Here is a 15,351-nt window from a genome sequence, read left to right on the forward strand (position 1 = left end):
AATTAGATGATGTGGAGAGCTGTTGTCGCAAGATGTGCTCGCTCTCCTGGAAAGGGATCAGAATGGGAAGACAAATGATGGGTCCTTTTCTCCCTGCTCCTTTATCATAGAATTTATATTTTTTCCATTCCATTCCTTAGATATATGGCTTACACTTCAGTTTGTAGAGTTATTTTCTTAATGTCCAGTTTTTAACAGAAATCCTGTTTTTGAGATAGTGTCATGCTCACTAACAAAGAAAGACTTAGCAAGCACAACTCTTGTCATCTAACGCATGAGGATAAACCACTGATGAGATTCTGTTACCCTGTCGTTCTTTTTGAAGAAGTGGTTAAATTCTAACCCATTTCCAGGTTTGTATACAAAGCTGAATTATCTATGGCAGGATGTGAATAATATCTGCCCTTACTCTTTTCTTTTTGGAGGGACTTGTATCTCTCCAAAGACCCAGGTTGAAGTTAACAGGAAATCCAGTGTTAGGACTCAGTCATGAGTTCACAAAAGTAGTTGTTGATCAACAACTGAAATGTCCAGCACCAAGCAACCAAAACACGTCACAAGTTACTCATGGACAGATTGAGGCCTGTGGCTTAACAGCTGGCCAAATGACAAGGCTTTAAATCACCCCGGAAGTTGTCCTCTTAGCCTAAATTGGTCATCTGCCCTTTTTTCTCTGCCAAGCCAGGCTTTGCAGCTTTGAGTATTTCTCTGTTTATAGGAACCTTGTAAACTAGTAACCTTGGATCTTATTCCAAGAATGACCTCGAATTAAACCTTAGGAAGAAAAGCAATCAGAGATACTCATATCTTATTTCTGAGTTTAGTGACATTTGAATAAAAGTCTGAAAAATATTGAAAGCTTCCATCTTTATATATATGTGTTTCCACAATACAAGGAAAATTCCGTATTTTGTTGATTCTAAGCACATCTTCACATTTTAATCCATGAAACAGATCTACATCTTTCGATGGATATTTAGGGATTTTCCCCTTGAAATAAGTTGATACATCAATAACCAACAGTGTTTTCGGATGGAGGGAGTGCAGTTGTGCTGTGGAGAAGGCATTGCCAGACCTCAGGAAAGGCAGGAACCCTGGCAGTTCCAGGGCTAGCCACTCTCCCATCGGATTCAGGGCTTTGCTCTCTCAGAAACTCGTTTCTCAGCCCTGCTTCTGTGAGCACATCTCAGTTCTCCCCCAGATTGCTGTCTGTGTGGTTACCTTGCATGTAGCCCCATATGGCCCCCACCCCAGGTTCGCTGTAGCACCATAGCTCACTGCCCAGTGCCAGCTTTTCTCCTTGCCTCTTTAGACATATGTTATTAAAAATATATGTGTGTGTGTGTGTGTGTGTGTGTGTGTATATATATATATATTTTTTTTTGAGATAGGGTCTCCCTCTGTTACCCAGGCTGGGTTTCGGCTCACTGCAGCCTTGACCTCCTGGGCTCAAGCGATCCTCTGGCTTCAGCATCCTGAGTAGTGAGGAACACGTGGCACATGCCACCATGCCCGACTGTATTTTTTTTGTAGAGACAGGGTTCCCCTGTGTTGCTCAGGCTGGTCTCAAACTCCCGGGCTCAAAGGTTCCTCCTGCCTCAACCTCACAAAGTGCTGGGATTACGTGCATGAGCCACCATGCCTAGACTGAGACATATTCTTGACAGAATTGGATCAACTCACTTTTTTCAAACCAGCCATCCAGGTCACACAGCCTGTATATATAAGTCAACTGACCTTGAAACTTGGTGTAGCACAAGCCCTCGGTGTGAGCGGCACTCTGTCACTAACAGATGAACCAGACTTCAGTCTTAAAAGCCCAGTGAGTAGCAGAATTCCCCTGAGGCTGAGTTACACATCCAATGGCTTCTCTTTCTGAGTTGCCTATGAATTGTTAAATATGCCTAGCAATGATATGCTTGGCTCCTGTTGGAATCCCGAATTTTCAGGGACGTTTAACAGTCATGGTCTTGGATTTCTTTTTTGAAAAAGTCAAGGTACAGATTTCAGTCTTCACACAATATTAGTTGGTGGGCTTGTTGAATTGGGGCCTTATATATAGCCACTGCAGTTAGGAAATACTGCTAGGAACGGGGCCACCTTTTGTTGAGGGAAACACCTAAAAGCCTTTTGTTGTCCTCCATCCCTCCCTCAAACCTTATGCACTGAGACATTCTGCACTGTGGTGTCAGCTGCTGTGCATAACTTCGGACACCTGCTCACACGCTGCCTATTCCAATGCCTGAGTGCCAGGCCGGTCTCTCGCGCTTGTTTCGCTGCACCCGACAAGCTGGTGCCGTGCTGCAGGGCTCCTTTCCCATAGCCCTCTCTGGTTCTGGGGCCATCCTGACACATCTTATCGCACCGAGCCCCACTCTCTCTAAGGCACAGCCACCCAGCCTGGATGCCCGGCCCACTTGCCCTGTGCGACACCACCCACATGGCAGCATTCCGGGCCGCAGGATGCACCTGCGCTCGTGTGCTGGTTCCCAGGAACTGTCCTGTTCTCTCCTGAGAATCAGCAGTTTTGCTCCCCTCCTCCCTCAAGGGCAACCTGCTGATTTACTGATGACTGAATTGCCATTAGAAGCTTGACTGCTGAAATAAAGCTTAGAATAAAGCTGCATTTTCACTGAAGCATTTATTATGCAAAATAGGAAGGCTTTAGCATGCCAGTATAAATTAAAACAATAGAAAAAAATCAGAGCAGAGAGCGTTTTCCATCCATGGCCTGTGGCCTGTAATGACACAGCAGTGTCCTCGTACATTGACTGGGGTTTTTCCTGTCCTGCCACTGTCCGCTGGGCAGTTATCGGTCCCATGTGTTGGGTCTTCCTGCGAGGCCTTCGCAATGATGATTTTGTCATTCACTGGAAGTGTGAGGTGAATCAAGGGCCTCCTCTTGCTCCCTGGCACTTTATTCTCACGTGTAACCACACTGTTTTTTATGCCACTTTGTGCACAGCTCATCAAGGTCAGTCTGTTCATCTTCTGGCCCCCGTAGCACATGGTACAGTTCAATGGTACGGCACAGAGGCCCAAGGCAAGGAGGCTTCCGCAACCCTCGCAGGCCCTGGCGGACCCTCCCCTGCCCGCCCACCTTCCCATGCCCATGCAGCTCCCTGGGTGCACCTGGCCTAGGCTCCTTTCCATCTGCCCCTCTGCCCGGCCCTCTCACCAGGGAGGCGCAACATGGCCCAGTACAGTTACCTTGAAAGGAGGTGAAGGTGACAACACAAGCCAAATTTACAGCAGGAGTGAAGCCACTCAGACACTGGCAGAATGATACAGACATTAGGGCATGTGCTAGCATCTGCGCTTTCTCTGGGAACTTTACAAAACAGACTCAACAACTCAGCTGTGAGAGGCAGCGTGCCCGCCTCCCAGGGAGAACGAGGAACCACCAGGAGACGGGTCTACCTACACCACTGGCAAACCAGAGGGCCCAAGGCCAGGGCCGTAAGCCCTGGGGGCACACTCCCTTAAAGAGTGCAGGGACAACAGTCTGTGTGTGACGGTTTGGAGCTAAATGTGACCAAAGCATCCTGTACATAAAAGGGAATACTTCAGTGGCTGAGAAGATGAGTGAACCGGGTTGTAAATGCTTTATCCTGTGTCTCATAATCTGGGCGTCTGCAGGGCTGGCCTCTGAGTGGTGAAACCCCCTGGCTGTTAGCGAGGGGGCAGGGTCTGCATGTGAAGGGCGTCGTAGGTGTCCTTGGTGGCTGTACTGAGCCCCTGGTGAAAGCAAATCAGAAAACAAAAATGGGTCAGTAGCCTGTGTGGGCAGGAGCCAACCTGGAGGCCAACAGGTGTCTCTGCAGCACAGCCCCGTGACCACCCACGCAGCCTCCAGAGGCCCAGGAAAAATCCCCCTGACCCCACGGGCGGGAGCCTTGGCTGCAGCAGCTTCATTGGTAGATGGGTTCTGTGCCCTGCCGGGAACGTCCCTGCAGCAACTCTTTGCCAGCTAAATTCTCACCCCTCTTCTCAGCTCCTCAAATGCTGTGCCTTACAGTGCTTGGGCGCCGCCAACTTCCTGTTGGACCTAAGAGAAAGGAGTCTCCCACCTCCCATACTGGGCAGGAATCAGGGGGAAGGGCCCAGGCCTGCTCCAGAGAATCTGCTGTCCCTGATACCTGGGCCCAAAGGACTTGTCTCCCTGGACTTGTCACAGGGAGAAGAGGGGCTCCTTGACCTCAGCCCTCTGCGAGCCTCCCTCCCAGGCCCAGTGATTCTAGTATTTTCTTGGTCAGGAACAGTCCCACAAGGCTGGCCCCAAACCTGCTGGAATGCCTGTCCCCCTGGTCCGGGGGCCAGGAAGGAGACAGATCAACAGCAGCCACACACAGGTAAGTTTCTGGGGCCATTTTGATATCACTCAACTCAGGCAAGCTGGGCATCCTGACACGGGAGTCAGAAGAGTGAGCTATGAACAGCCCATGGGAGCCAGAAGGAGAGAAATGACAACCTGCTGGGGATCATATTTTAGAGAAGTAGACCGTGCTTAGTTTACATAATTGCCTGCACTGATTTGCAAAAACCAGGCACCTAACTACATAACATTTTCTTTTTGCAGCTGCCATTTTTCTTAGCTTTTTTTCCTTCAGTCTTCCCAGCCAACCTCTCATCTTACGAGGCCTAAGGAAATGACGCAGAGTGAGGGTTCTGCAAGAACCCAAAGAGGCAGGATAATCACTCGTGTGGTCCTTTGCCTCCATCTGCACCTGCGGGGAGGCCGCATACCCTCTGGACAGCTGCTGCTCTAGCTGCCATGGCCAAGCAAGGCATGGTTGGAGCCAAGTAATTCGCTTGAATGGCTGAGTCCCATTCAGGACTCATTGGCAGTGGCATTGAGTGTGCTCTAGGGACTTATTGGCAGTGGCATTGCCGCTGGCCTAAATGGGTGCCCTGGGCTTGTCCTGCCCAGCTGTTGGTAAGAGCTGGTGCCACCGGCAGGCAAAATGTGGGGGCCTTGATCTTGCCCCTTGTCAGGTGGTGCCCCTTCCACAGAAGGGACGCCGGCAGCTCCTACCTGGTAAAGGCCATCGTGCCCCTTGCCCCTCCGGCGCTGGTTCTTTGGGAGTGAAATGAGAAAAGGATTAGAAAGTCAGGCAGTCAGTAGTGGCATTTCCGCTCAAGGGCCCCTCCCAGGGTACCCAGGAAGTCAGAGGTAACTGTCTCCCAGCCGCACCCCTGTCCCTGAGAGAGAAGGATCCTCAGACCTTCATCTCTGCAGAGTAAGGTGAGGCCTGGCCACGATGGGGCTTGGGTTTGCTCCACCCCAGTCAGGTCCCCACAGACATCAGATTCCTAAGGTCCGGGCCCACAGGACCTGTGCTGCCCACTGCTTGGACAAATGGGCTTCCCTTCGGCTCTTAAAGTTCTTGGCTAGTCATTTTTGCTCACTGACAACCAGCTGTTTTGAGCAGTTATGAGCTCTGGCATAGTCAGTTCACTCACACGCCCCTCTTTACCAGCTAGAAGACCTTGGGTAAGGTCTTCTGCCTCCTTGTGCCTCGCAGGGCACATGTTTCTCATTGGGTTGTTGTGGGAATTAAGTAAAACTACAGAGAAGCCCTGCTTGGAAGGGGTCAATGCTTCACTCTCACCATTTTGAAATCCTTAATTGTTGATGAACAAGAGGGTCCCACATTTTCATGTTGCCCTGGGACCTGTGGTCCTGAGCACTGAACATGGCAGCACATATTAAGCACTCAATGCTTCCTATTATTAAAATGGACCTGCTTTTGCAAAGCTTAGGCTGTCATAGAATCTAGATTTGGTTTTCAGTCCTGAAAGAGCATCAGCCCTTCCTTAGTTCTTATGTTGTGCCCGACTGGGTGACTGCCAGGTTCGCCTTCACCTCTGATGGCCACCACATGGGCGTTTGCAGCTGGGATGAGAAGTGGATGGGAAAGGGGGCCTGCAGCAGGCATGTCTGGAGGACCACGAGGAACTCCCTTGGGAATTAAGAAACAGCAATACTCACCTCGCCTTTCATCCCAATCTCACTGTAGGCCTCCGCCATCTTATCTTTCTGCAGTGCCTGCAGAACAGGGCATGGAACACTGATTTTTACCAACTAATGCAGAAAGCAGCAGGCTCCCCTACAAGAGGAAGCTTCTTGATCCCCAAGTTGGCAGCAGTGGCAGGGAGGGAGGGCTCCTACAATCAAGGCTCCAAACTTTATGCACACAAACTTCTCTGCCCACAACCAGCTCCAGCCTACCCACCTTGTCCTCAGCCCTTTGGAGTCTCCTCTGAGCTGCCAGCTCTCTGCACTGAGCTGAGGAGCTAAGTTAGGTTCAAAAAGATAGGATGTGGAGCTCTAGACAAAGACACAGAGACTGGGCAAAACGAGGGCTCACCTGGAGCCCCAGGATCATTTATCTGAGCAAGTTGTCTCTTTACACAGACAAACGGGCTGTGGATCAACCCTCCCTCCCCGCAGGAGGAGTGGGCAGGCATCTCCCTAAAAGGAGGCTGCCACCGGCAAGGGTCTCCTGCATGGCAACCCAGATCGACAATCAGGGTTCAGGGTCACACCCAGGAGTGTGAGGTTGACTTTCCTGTAAGGGCGGACACTCAGAAGACTTCAGCACCCAGAACAGGAGCCCCTCGAAGGGGCCAGCCACCTTGTCCTTGCCTAGCTTGACCTTGCTGTGTCTCCCTACACCCCAGGCTGATCGACCTGGGAAATCCAGCAGAAGGGGTCGAGGAGGGAGGGAAGGGAGATGACTTGGCACTTTTTAGCTAAGGAGGCTTCCTAGAAGCAGGTGCTCCTGCAGGCCGCAAGCAGGGGAGACATTCCTCGACCCAAGGAGGGAAGATCTGGACAAAGACCACAGAGTGTGGAGCAACTGCCTTCCTCCGGAGCCCTCCTCCAGCCCTTCCTCCAGCCCTTCCTCTGGAACCCTCCTCCTCCAGCCCTTCCTCCAGCCCTTCCTCCGGAGCCCTCCTCCTTCAGCCTCCAGCCCTTCCTCCAGAGCTCTCCTCCAGCCCTTCCTCCAACTTTCCAAAGTCAAATGTGAGGTCTCCTCTACTCACATTGTACAGGCCTTCCTGAGGATTCTTCCTTCTCTGCTAGGAAAGACAAAGGGAAGACGTTAGAGGTAGAGAAACACAAACCCAAGCCATGAAATTACAGCAAACCCCATCCTGCCCCCTGACTGTAGCTCCCTGGGGCTCTGCCTTCTGCCTCTCTCCTCCCTGTGCTACCCAAGCCTTGCCTAGGCCACTGCTGGGGCCCTCACGGCACTACATGGCTCATACTTGGTTACCTGCAGCTGGATACACACTTTGCTGTCCCAGAGGGGCCCACCCAACCCTAGCATTGCCCAGGGCAGGCCATGGGGATGCCTGCAGATTGTCCCTTTGCAGACAGAACACCACACACATCACAAGCTGACAAGCGGGACTTTTGACTGAAGACAAAAGGTGTCACATACCATCTTTTGGAGCAGGGCCAGCCTCTGGTAGTGAGGTCCTACTGAGAAGTGCCCTCCCCACACCCTCCTAGTCCAGACAAGAGGAGAGGAGGCAAGATAAGCTTGGATAGTGGGAGTGAGGAGTGGTCAATGAAATCAACAGCCTCTCTACTGCCCATTCACTCTAGCAACAACACAACCAGCACAGGGCTCAGCCCGGACAGGGACTAGATGGATAGGTGTGATCACTGTCAGCATCCGGCAGCACTGCCCTTCCACCAAGACAGTCCTGGCCTTTGTCCTGAGCCCTGCTCTTAAGAGGATGCTAACAATCCAAATTTAACAACACATTAAAAGGATCATTCACTATGGTCAAGTGGGATTTATCTCTGGGATGCAAGGATGGTTCAACAAACGAAATCAATAAACATGATACACCACATTAAGAGAATGAAGAACAAAAATCATGATCATCTCCCTAGGTGCAGGAAAAGCATTTGACAAAATTTAACTTCCTTTCATGCTAAAAACTCTCAACAAATTAGATATAGAAGGAATGCGCCTCCACATAATAAAGGCCACATACGACCAATCCACAGCTAACACTACACTCAGCAGGGAAAAGCCGAAGCCTTTCCTCTCTTTCTTCTAAGATCTGAAACAAGACAAAGATGCTCACACTCACCACTTCTATTCAATATAGTAACATAGGTCCTAGCCGAGCAATTAGCAAAAGATGCCAAGAATATACAATGGGAAATGAATGGTCTCTTCAATAAATGGTATTGGAAAAATGATATCCACATGCAGAAGAATGAAATTGGACCTTATCTCACACGATATACAAAAATCAACTCAAAATGGATTAAAGACTTAAACACAAGACCTGAAACTGTAAAACTTCGTATTAATAATAAATCATAGGTGAATAGACATTTCTCAAAAGAAGACATAAAAATGGGTAAGAGATCCATGAAAAAATGCTTAACATCACTAACCATTAGGGAGATAAAAGGTAAGACCACAATGAGATCACCTCACACCTGTTAAGATGGGTATTACCAAAAAGACAAAAGACAACAATAGTTGACGATGATAGAGAGAAAAGGAAACCCTTGAACACTCTTGATGGGAATGTAAATTAATACAACCATTATGGAAAACAGCATTGAGGCTCCTCAAAAAACTAAAAATAGAACTACCATATGACCCAACAATCACACTTCTGAGTATTGACCCAAAAGATTTGAAGTCTGTTTGTTGAAGAAATGTCTATACTCCCATGTTGATTGTAGCACTATTAACAATAAACAAGGCCAGGTGTGGTGGTTCACGCCTGGAATCCCAGCACTTTGGTTGCCTGAGGCGGGTGGATCACTTGAGGTCGAAAGTTCAATACCAGCCTGACCAACATGGAGAAACCCATCTCTACTAAAAAACTACAAAATTAGCCAAGTGTAGTGGCGCATGCCTGTAATCCCAGCTACTCGGAAGGCTGAGGCAGGAGAATTACTTGAACCCGGGAGGTGGAGGTTGTGGTGAACTAAGATTGCGCCATTGCACTCCAGCCTGGGCAACAAAAGCGAAACACTGTCAAAACAAACAACAAAAAACAAACAAACAAAATAACCAAGTTACAGAATCAACCTAAGTGTCCGTCAAAGAATGAACAGATAAAGAGACTGTGGAACATACACACAATAGAATATTATTCAGCTTTTAAAAAGGAAGAAATTCTGTCATTCGCTCTAACATGGATGGATCTAGAGACCGTTATGCTAAGTGAAATCAGCCAGGCACAGAAAGACAAATACTGCATGTTCTCACCTGTATGTGGAATCTAAAACAGTTTAACTCACAGAAGCACGGATAAGTAGCATGATGTTTACCAGAGGCTGGGGAATGGGGGGATGGGGAATGGGGAGATGATAGTCACAGGGTACAAAGCCTCAATTAGATAGGAAGAGTAATTTATTTTTAGATCAGCAGCATAACATGCTGAATATAGCTAATACATGAGTACTATACATTTTAATATCTCTAAGAGTAAATTGCTAATGTTCTCATCACAAAAAAGTTAAATATTTGAAGTGATAAATATGTTAATTAGCTTAATTTAATTATTTCATATGATATTCAAAAATCATAACAATACTTCGTACCCCATAAATATGTAGAACTATAATTTGTCAATATAAAACAAATAGAAAGAGAAAGAGGAAGGAAGGAAGGAAGGAAGGAAGGAAGGAAGGAAGGAAGGAAGGAAGGAAATCAGAATGAAGGAGGAAAAACAAAGAGGACCCTACCCTACTGTGGTCTCATCCAGCTGCTCCCCTACCCACAGGGTATAGTGTCTACAAAGCCAAAAGATCAGAGCCCCCCAGGGACCATACCCCAACTATATGTAGGTTATCCAGTGGTCTTGGGCCCTTTCTGTATGGACCTCTTCACCAGGTCTGTCCTCTTGGGGCAGATGGTGCCACCATGTGTGCATCTCAGGATGGCCAAGGAGCAGTTTGAGGGGAAGTGGGTAGAGCTTAGACATGAGCAGTGGGTACCACTTCTGGGGATGCGGCCCCTTGAGATGCAGAATGGAGCCAAGGAGGAAGGAACAGGTTGCAGCAGCAAGTGGGTCTCCATCTCTTCTCTTGTCCGGGGCCCACACATGAGGGTCAAGTCTGGTTGCAGAGTGAGCTGAGGAACCCTCCCCTGTAGCCTGGGCTGAATCCCAGCACACATGCAGGAACACACAGGAAGATAGAGGAACCCCTACCGGCTTTCCCCCCATCTCAGGGTCCCGGCCGCGTCTCTTGTCCAAAACATCGTACTCCTCTCTTCGTCCTAGATTGAGCTCCTACAACAGACAAGAAAGTGTTAGACACAGGACAGAGGAACCTCAGAAGGATGGGGCCAGCTGGGCTGGAGAGCGTGGTTTCCCTCTCTGGGGTGGCTCACAAAAAGAGGGGCAGCGGCTGGGGAGGGGATGGTAACTGGTCCATCTGGAGACCATCATCCCAGAGGACCTCTCAAAGAACACGCATTAAGATGACGGTGGATGGGATCCCCAAAGGTCACCAAGAACTATATGCCCATCAGTCCAACAGGATAAGGAACGACATTCTCATGAGCAAATAGAGAAGCTGAGGCTCAGAGGTGGTCGTCAATTCCACCACAGTCCCATTGCACAGGGAGTGTGAAATCGCTTTCCCCTCCTCTGGGAAGATTCTAATACATGCCTTCTCTACCCATCTCTAGGCTTTGCAAATTGCTGATGGCTTGGGGGCTCACTAATGGCAGGCACTATACCAAGCTCTTTCCACACATCAAGCCATTAAAGCATGTAATCTTTATGGCGCCCTTTGAGACACGTACAATTACTACACCTGATTTACGGGTTAGAATACTGAGGTTAAACAGCAGCCGGGTCGCAGAGGTGATAGCTGGGGACCAGACTTAAACCCGAGACTCTGGCGGGCATATTCCCTAGGTCCGAGTGGGGGGACTGCCCTTCCTTTCCGGAGGATCTGCGGCGAGACTGACTTACGTTATAGAGCTGGTTCTGGCCCTGCTGGTACGCGGGGGCGTCTGCGCTCCTGCTGAACTGCAACACAGAGAGCAAAGCGCGTTACTGCTCCGCGAGGGCGCGCTGGGGTGCCAGGGTGCCAGGGCGCGCGGCGACCCGAGGGACAGCCCTACTCCGCTCCTTGGCAACTAACAATGCGTGCCCTTCCTCCTGGGGCTGAGCCCTTGCAGGGACCGGGTCGTGGCAGCCACTTTTTCTGAGCCCAGCTGTCTTTCCTCCCGCCTGTGACACGTGCATCCATCACGCTGGCCCAGGACCCGCTAGCGTTTATCCTTCCCGGGCTAGCGCCCTCGCGCGTGCGCAGAGGTGTAAGGTTCTTGGTCTGCGCCCCCGGGAACATGAGTATTCTCTAAGGTCCCTTCCTCCGGGGACTCTGAGGACCATCCACGGTGGATGGTGGCTGGTCAAGGTCCCGCCTCCTATCTTGACCCCGGGGGCAGGGTGCTGTACGTGCATTACTCGCCCAGCCCTCAGCCATCGCCCTGCTGCACTGGTGTCCAGAAAGCCTAGCGCTGGCTTAGTGTCCTGAGCATCTGTTGGAAGCTGACACAGGCTCACTCTTGCTTCACTTCATGCCACTTCAGGTGGGAGAAACTGCAATGTCTTACAGATCTAGAGCATTGGAAACAACCTTAGAAATCATCTAGGGCAGCATTTTCAAACTTCAAACAAGAAACTCGGTAAGATTTGGTTTTTCAAATAAAATACTATGCCAAAGTTCAACATTCAAACAAGAAATGGGTTGGGGAGCACCGAAGTGATGACTGGGACTGGATCCTCCCCTTTACTCCTCCCCTTTACTCCTCCCCTTTACTCCTACTTCCACCCTCTGCCCACACCATGACCAGCCCCACAAAGAAATCCAGGGTCTGCAAGGCACCAAGTGAAAACCCAGGCTCTGTCCGCTGTCCTACTACAGGTGAGGAAAGAGCCTTTTCAAGAGAAAGGCTAACATGGCCTTCATTCACACTTGGACAGCAGGACCTCTGCCTAAGTGTAAGCCCCTTTGTCACCGGCACCATCGCCTTCCCTGGGATACTCTGATGTGCACACATTTGTACAGCTTGTCATGGAGGCGCCTAGCACCAGGCTCTCCTCCCACCCTGTCCATCTCAGCCAGACACTGCCACCTCTTCCTCAGCCCACTCAAGGCACACACTTGGCTGGTCCCTGCTTTGCTCCTGGATACCAAGCCCCAGGCACCACCCAAGCTTGAGACTTTGCAAGATCAAGGCCCTTCTGAACATCCATCAAGTGGGGGACCCTGTGCCCTCCTCCCAAAGCCCAGTGGTACCCACCTTCACTCTCAGGAACAGGGCAGTGAGAATGACACCATAGATGAAGAGGATTCCATCCAGCAGGTAGCAGAGTTTGGGATCCAGCAGGCCGAAGCTCTGTGCCTCTGTGCCAAGAGATAAAGCTGGTCAGCCAGGCCCAAGGTGACCAGAACACATCCCCATCACCCCAGGGTGGCACTAGGACTGACTGTGACCAACGAAATCATGACACAGAGACTATATCCAATCCCCATGCTTCAGCCTGATCACAACCCCCTCCCTCCCTCCCACCTTAGCCAGTTCCTGGAAATCCTATTGGCACCAATGGCAGATGTGGCCCCTGTGGGGCCAAATAACCTGGAGCAATGTGGGGGAGGGGAGGTGGAAACAAGGCGGGCAGATGAGGCTGTTCTCTGGGCACAGAGCTCCTGCCTCAGCGGCAGAAGCCCAGCCATGTTAGCGCCTGTGTGAACCAAGAACTCTGGAAACCTCTGGAAGGTGTTCACATCTGGATGAATGGTACTCCTGGCCTGAGGTGTGTGGCTCTGAGGCCTACCCATGGGAGACAACAGGTCAAATGATGGTCAAATGAGATCATTTCAATATCTAACAGTTAACTAGGACAGCAAGAATCTGGGTTAACTCTCCCCACACTCCCTACCTACCTCAGTACCAGGCACTCTCCCACCGAGGACAGGGGGATCTGGTGCTCAGCTTCCCTTCCCTGTGCCCTGAAGGGTTTCATGGGCAACCGACAGAGGTACCTTTGGTGCCCCTCCTCACCTAGGCCCAGCATCTCCCTGCCCCCCAGTCCCAGCTCCATGGCCTCAGCCTTCCCTGTCTCCCTCCTCCCACTACACACACCGCATGCCCAGGACATGCCTTGCTCTTCCGGACTATTCGCCCTGTGCCTTGCTTGCACTCTTCCCTCTTGATGTTCCCTCCATTTCTCTCCCTGAAACCCTACTATTCGGTAACATTTGATGCATCCTACAAAATGCAGCTCAAAGGTCTCTTCGGTGTTAGCCTCTCCCATTGCAAATTTCCCAGGGGCCCCTAACTCCTAGTGCCATATTAACCTTTGTCAAGCTGTAGTTAATGCACTTTTAGTTGGCACTGCCACTGGAGTATCATGGGCTGAAGAATGCAGATACAGTATATACTCTGGTTAACTAAAAGTTTGCATTTTTGGGCCAGGTGCGGTGGCTCACGCCTGTAATCCAAACACTTTGGGAAGCCGACACGGGTGGATCACTTGAGGTCAGGAGTTCAAGTCCAGCATGGTCAATGTGGTGAAACCCTGTCTCTACTAAAAATACAAAAATTAGCTGGGTGTGGTGGCAGGCACCTGTAATCACAACCACTCTGGAGGCTGAGGCAGGAGAATCGCTGGAACCTGGGAGGCGGAGGTTGCAGTGAGCTGAGATCATGCCACTGCACCTCAGCCTAGCACACAGAGTGAGGCTCTGTGTCAAAAAAAAAAAAAAAAGAAAAAGAAAAAGAAAGAAAAAAAAAGTTAGCGGTTTTATTAGAAACATCACAGCACTGTGAATGAGGAGACTTGGATTTTAGTCTGACCATACTTCCTACTAGGTAAATGTGCAACAACTCAACCTGTAAAACAGGGCGTGGTATCCATCTCACTCCACCGGTGCCTCGTAACTGGAGCAGAGGTCCCAGGCCAGCCCAGCCAGTGTCTGTCTCCCAAGGCCTGGGCGCCCTCTGGTGGCCTTTGGACCCAGATGCGGGCAGAGGGAGGGGAGGCCATATGTGGGAGTACTGTCATTCTTTCTGGCTGTGTGATTTGGGGCAGGTTATGTATGCTCTGTCAGCTGCCTCTTCTGTCGAACAGGTGAAAACTAACATTTCTGCAGACACTGCCTTAAATGTAATCATCGTCAGATCCTCCTGCCACCCACCCTCTGACAGAGGCACCGAGGATTCCGGTTCAGAGCACACAGTGACAGGCAGCCCAGGACTGAGCCCTAGCAGCTCTCTCCCTCTTCCTGCCCCTGGGGCAGCCCTGCCTGCCCCTCCGTACCAGCAACATTTTGGCCTCCGCGACGAACTACGGAAGCAGATGATTCAAAGGCAACCGCCAGTGTTCCCACACCCGTCACCCTGAATCCCTCTGTTCCCAAGCTTTTGACTCCAACCCTAATTCAGGACCCCTCTTGCCCCCAGGCAGCTGATCTCTGCAAACCTCCCACAGACCCTGCCCAGAGACCCAGCCACTCGGATGAGAGTCCGAGCTCTTTGTCCAGCCATGTTAGGGCTCTGCCAGAACAAGTCCAGGCCTGAAAAGACCACAGCTTTGTGCCACTCTGTCCCTCTGCTCCTGTCTTTTATACCCCATTCTTCCTTGAACACACCCATATTTTTCTACCCCCTTGCCTGTTGAGCTAGATCCTCTTCCAGGCTCTTGATGTCGGTTCAAGAGCCAATATCTCCCAAAGTGCTCTACAGACCCAACTCCTCAGGACTCACATGCCCCTCCATCTAGGCTGCCAGCACCTGAGACCAATGGCTGCGTCTTCGTTGTTACCTCTTCCTCCAGCCCCGGCATTGGAGCGCAGGGCACAGGGTAGACAATCACTTGGTATCATGGAATGTTTCAGGGATGAGCTTCAGTGATGAGGAAGATGCTGGGCCCAGCCGCAGGTGTGCCTGCCCTCTGGCCCCAAGGTATTGCTGGAAGTCCTCACTGACCTAGGGAGGATCTAAAGGCCTCTCGGGGACAAGCCAGCTCCCATGAAGGCCACCAAAGCTGGGGTGACATTTTGCTGTTAGGACTGCAGAGGAGATAACTGTGGTGATTTATGGGACTGGTTGAGACTCAGAAGAAAAGCCAGGAGAAAATCACTCAGCTGCTTGTCACAGAAAATGAGAACAGAAAAATTACTGGACAGTAAATTTAGCACAAATAAGAAATATTTCTTTGTGTTGTGCAGACTCAGCACAGTAGAGGGGCAGGGGGATTGGGCACCTCCCTGAGATAAGTAATATGAACAAGTTTCCTTCCTTCCTTCCTTCCTTCCTTCCTTCCTTCCTTCCTTCCTTC

At 50.4% G+C, this 15,351-nt stretch overlaps 1 protein-coding gene across 2 annotated transcripts in view; it reads right to left on the bottom strand.

Moving 5' to 3' along the window:
• Window positions 1-2,622: 2,622 nt before the first annotated feature.
• The window catches only part of CD247 (CD247 molecule), an 89,147-nt gene continuing 76,418 nt past the window's right edge, over window positions 2,623-15,351 (bottom strand). Inside the window, exons 2-8 of one of the 2 annotated variants that reach the window (XM_023207078.1) lie at window positions 12,312-12,415; window positions 10,975-11,031; window positions 10,204-10,284; window positions 7,051-7,083; window positions 5,993-6,049; window positions 5,036-5,077; window positions 2,623-3,738 (exon numbers count right to left, since the gene is read on the bottom strand). In XM_023207078.1, the coding sequence (XP_023062846.1) occupies window positions 3,673-3,738; window positions 5,036-5,077; window positions 5,993-6,049; window positions 7,051-7,083; window positions 10,204-10,284; window positions 10,975-11,031; window positions 12,312-12,415 (440 nt within the window). In that variant the 3' untranslated portion in view covers window positions 2,623-3,672. Of the gene's footprint in view, window positions 3,739-5,035; window positions 5,078-5,992; window positions 6,050-7,050; window positions 7,087-10,203; window positions 10,285-10,974; window positions 11,032-12,311; window positions 12,416-15,351 lie in introns of both variants that reach the window. The other variant, XM_023207077.3, reaches the window with a different exon arrangement.

This window comes from Piliocolobus tephrosceles, chromosome 1, assembly GCF_002776525.5.
Source record: "Piliocolobus tephrosceles isolate RC106 chromosome 1, ASM277652v3, whole genome shotgun sequence".
Lineage (NCBI taxonomy): Eukaryota > Metazoa > Chordata > Mammalia > Primates > Cercopithecidae > Piliocolobus > Piliocolobus tephrosceles.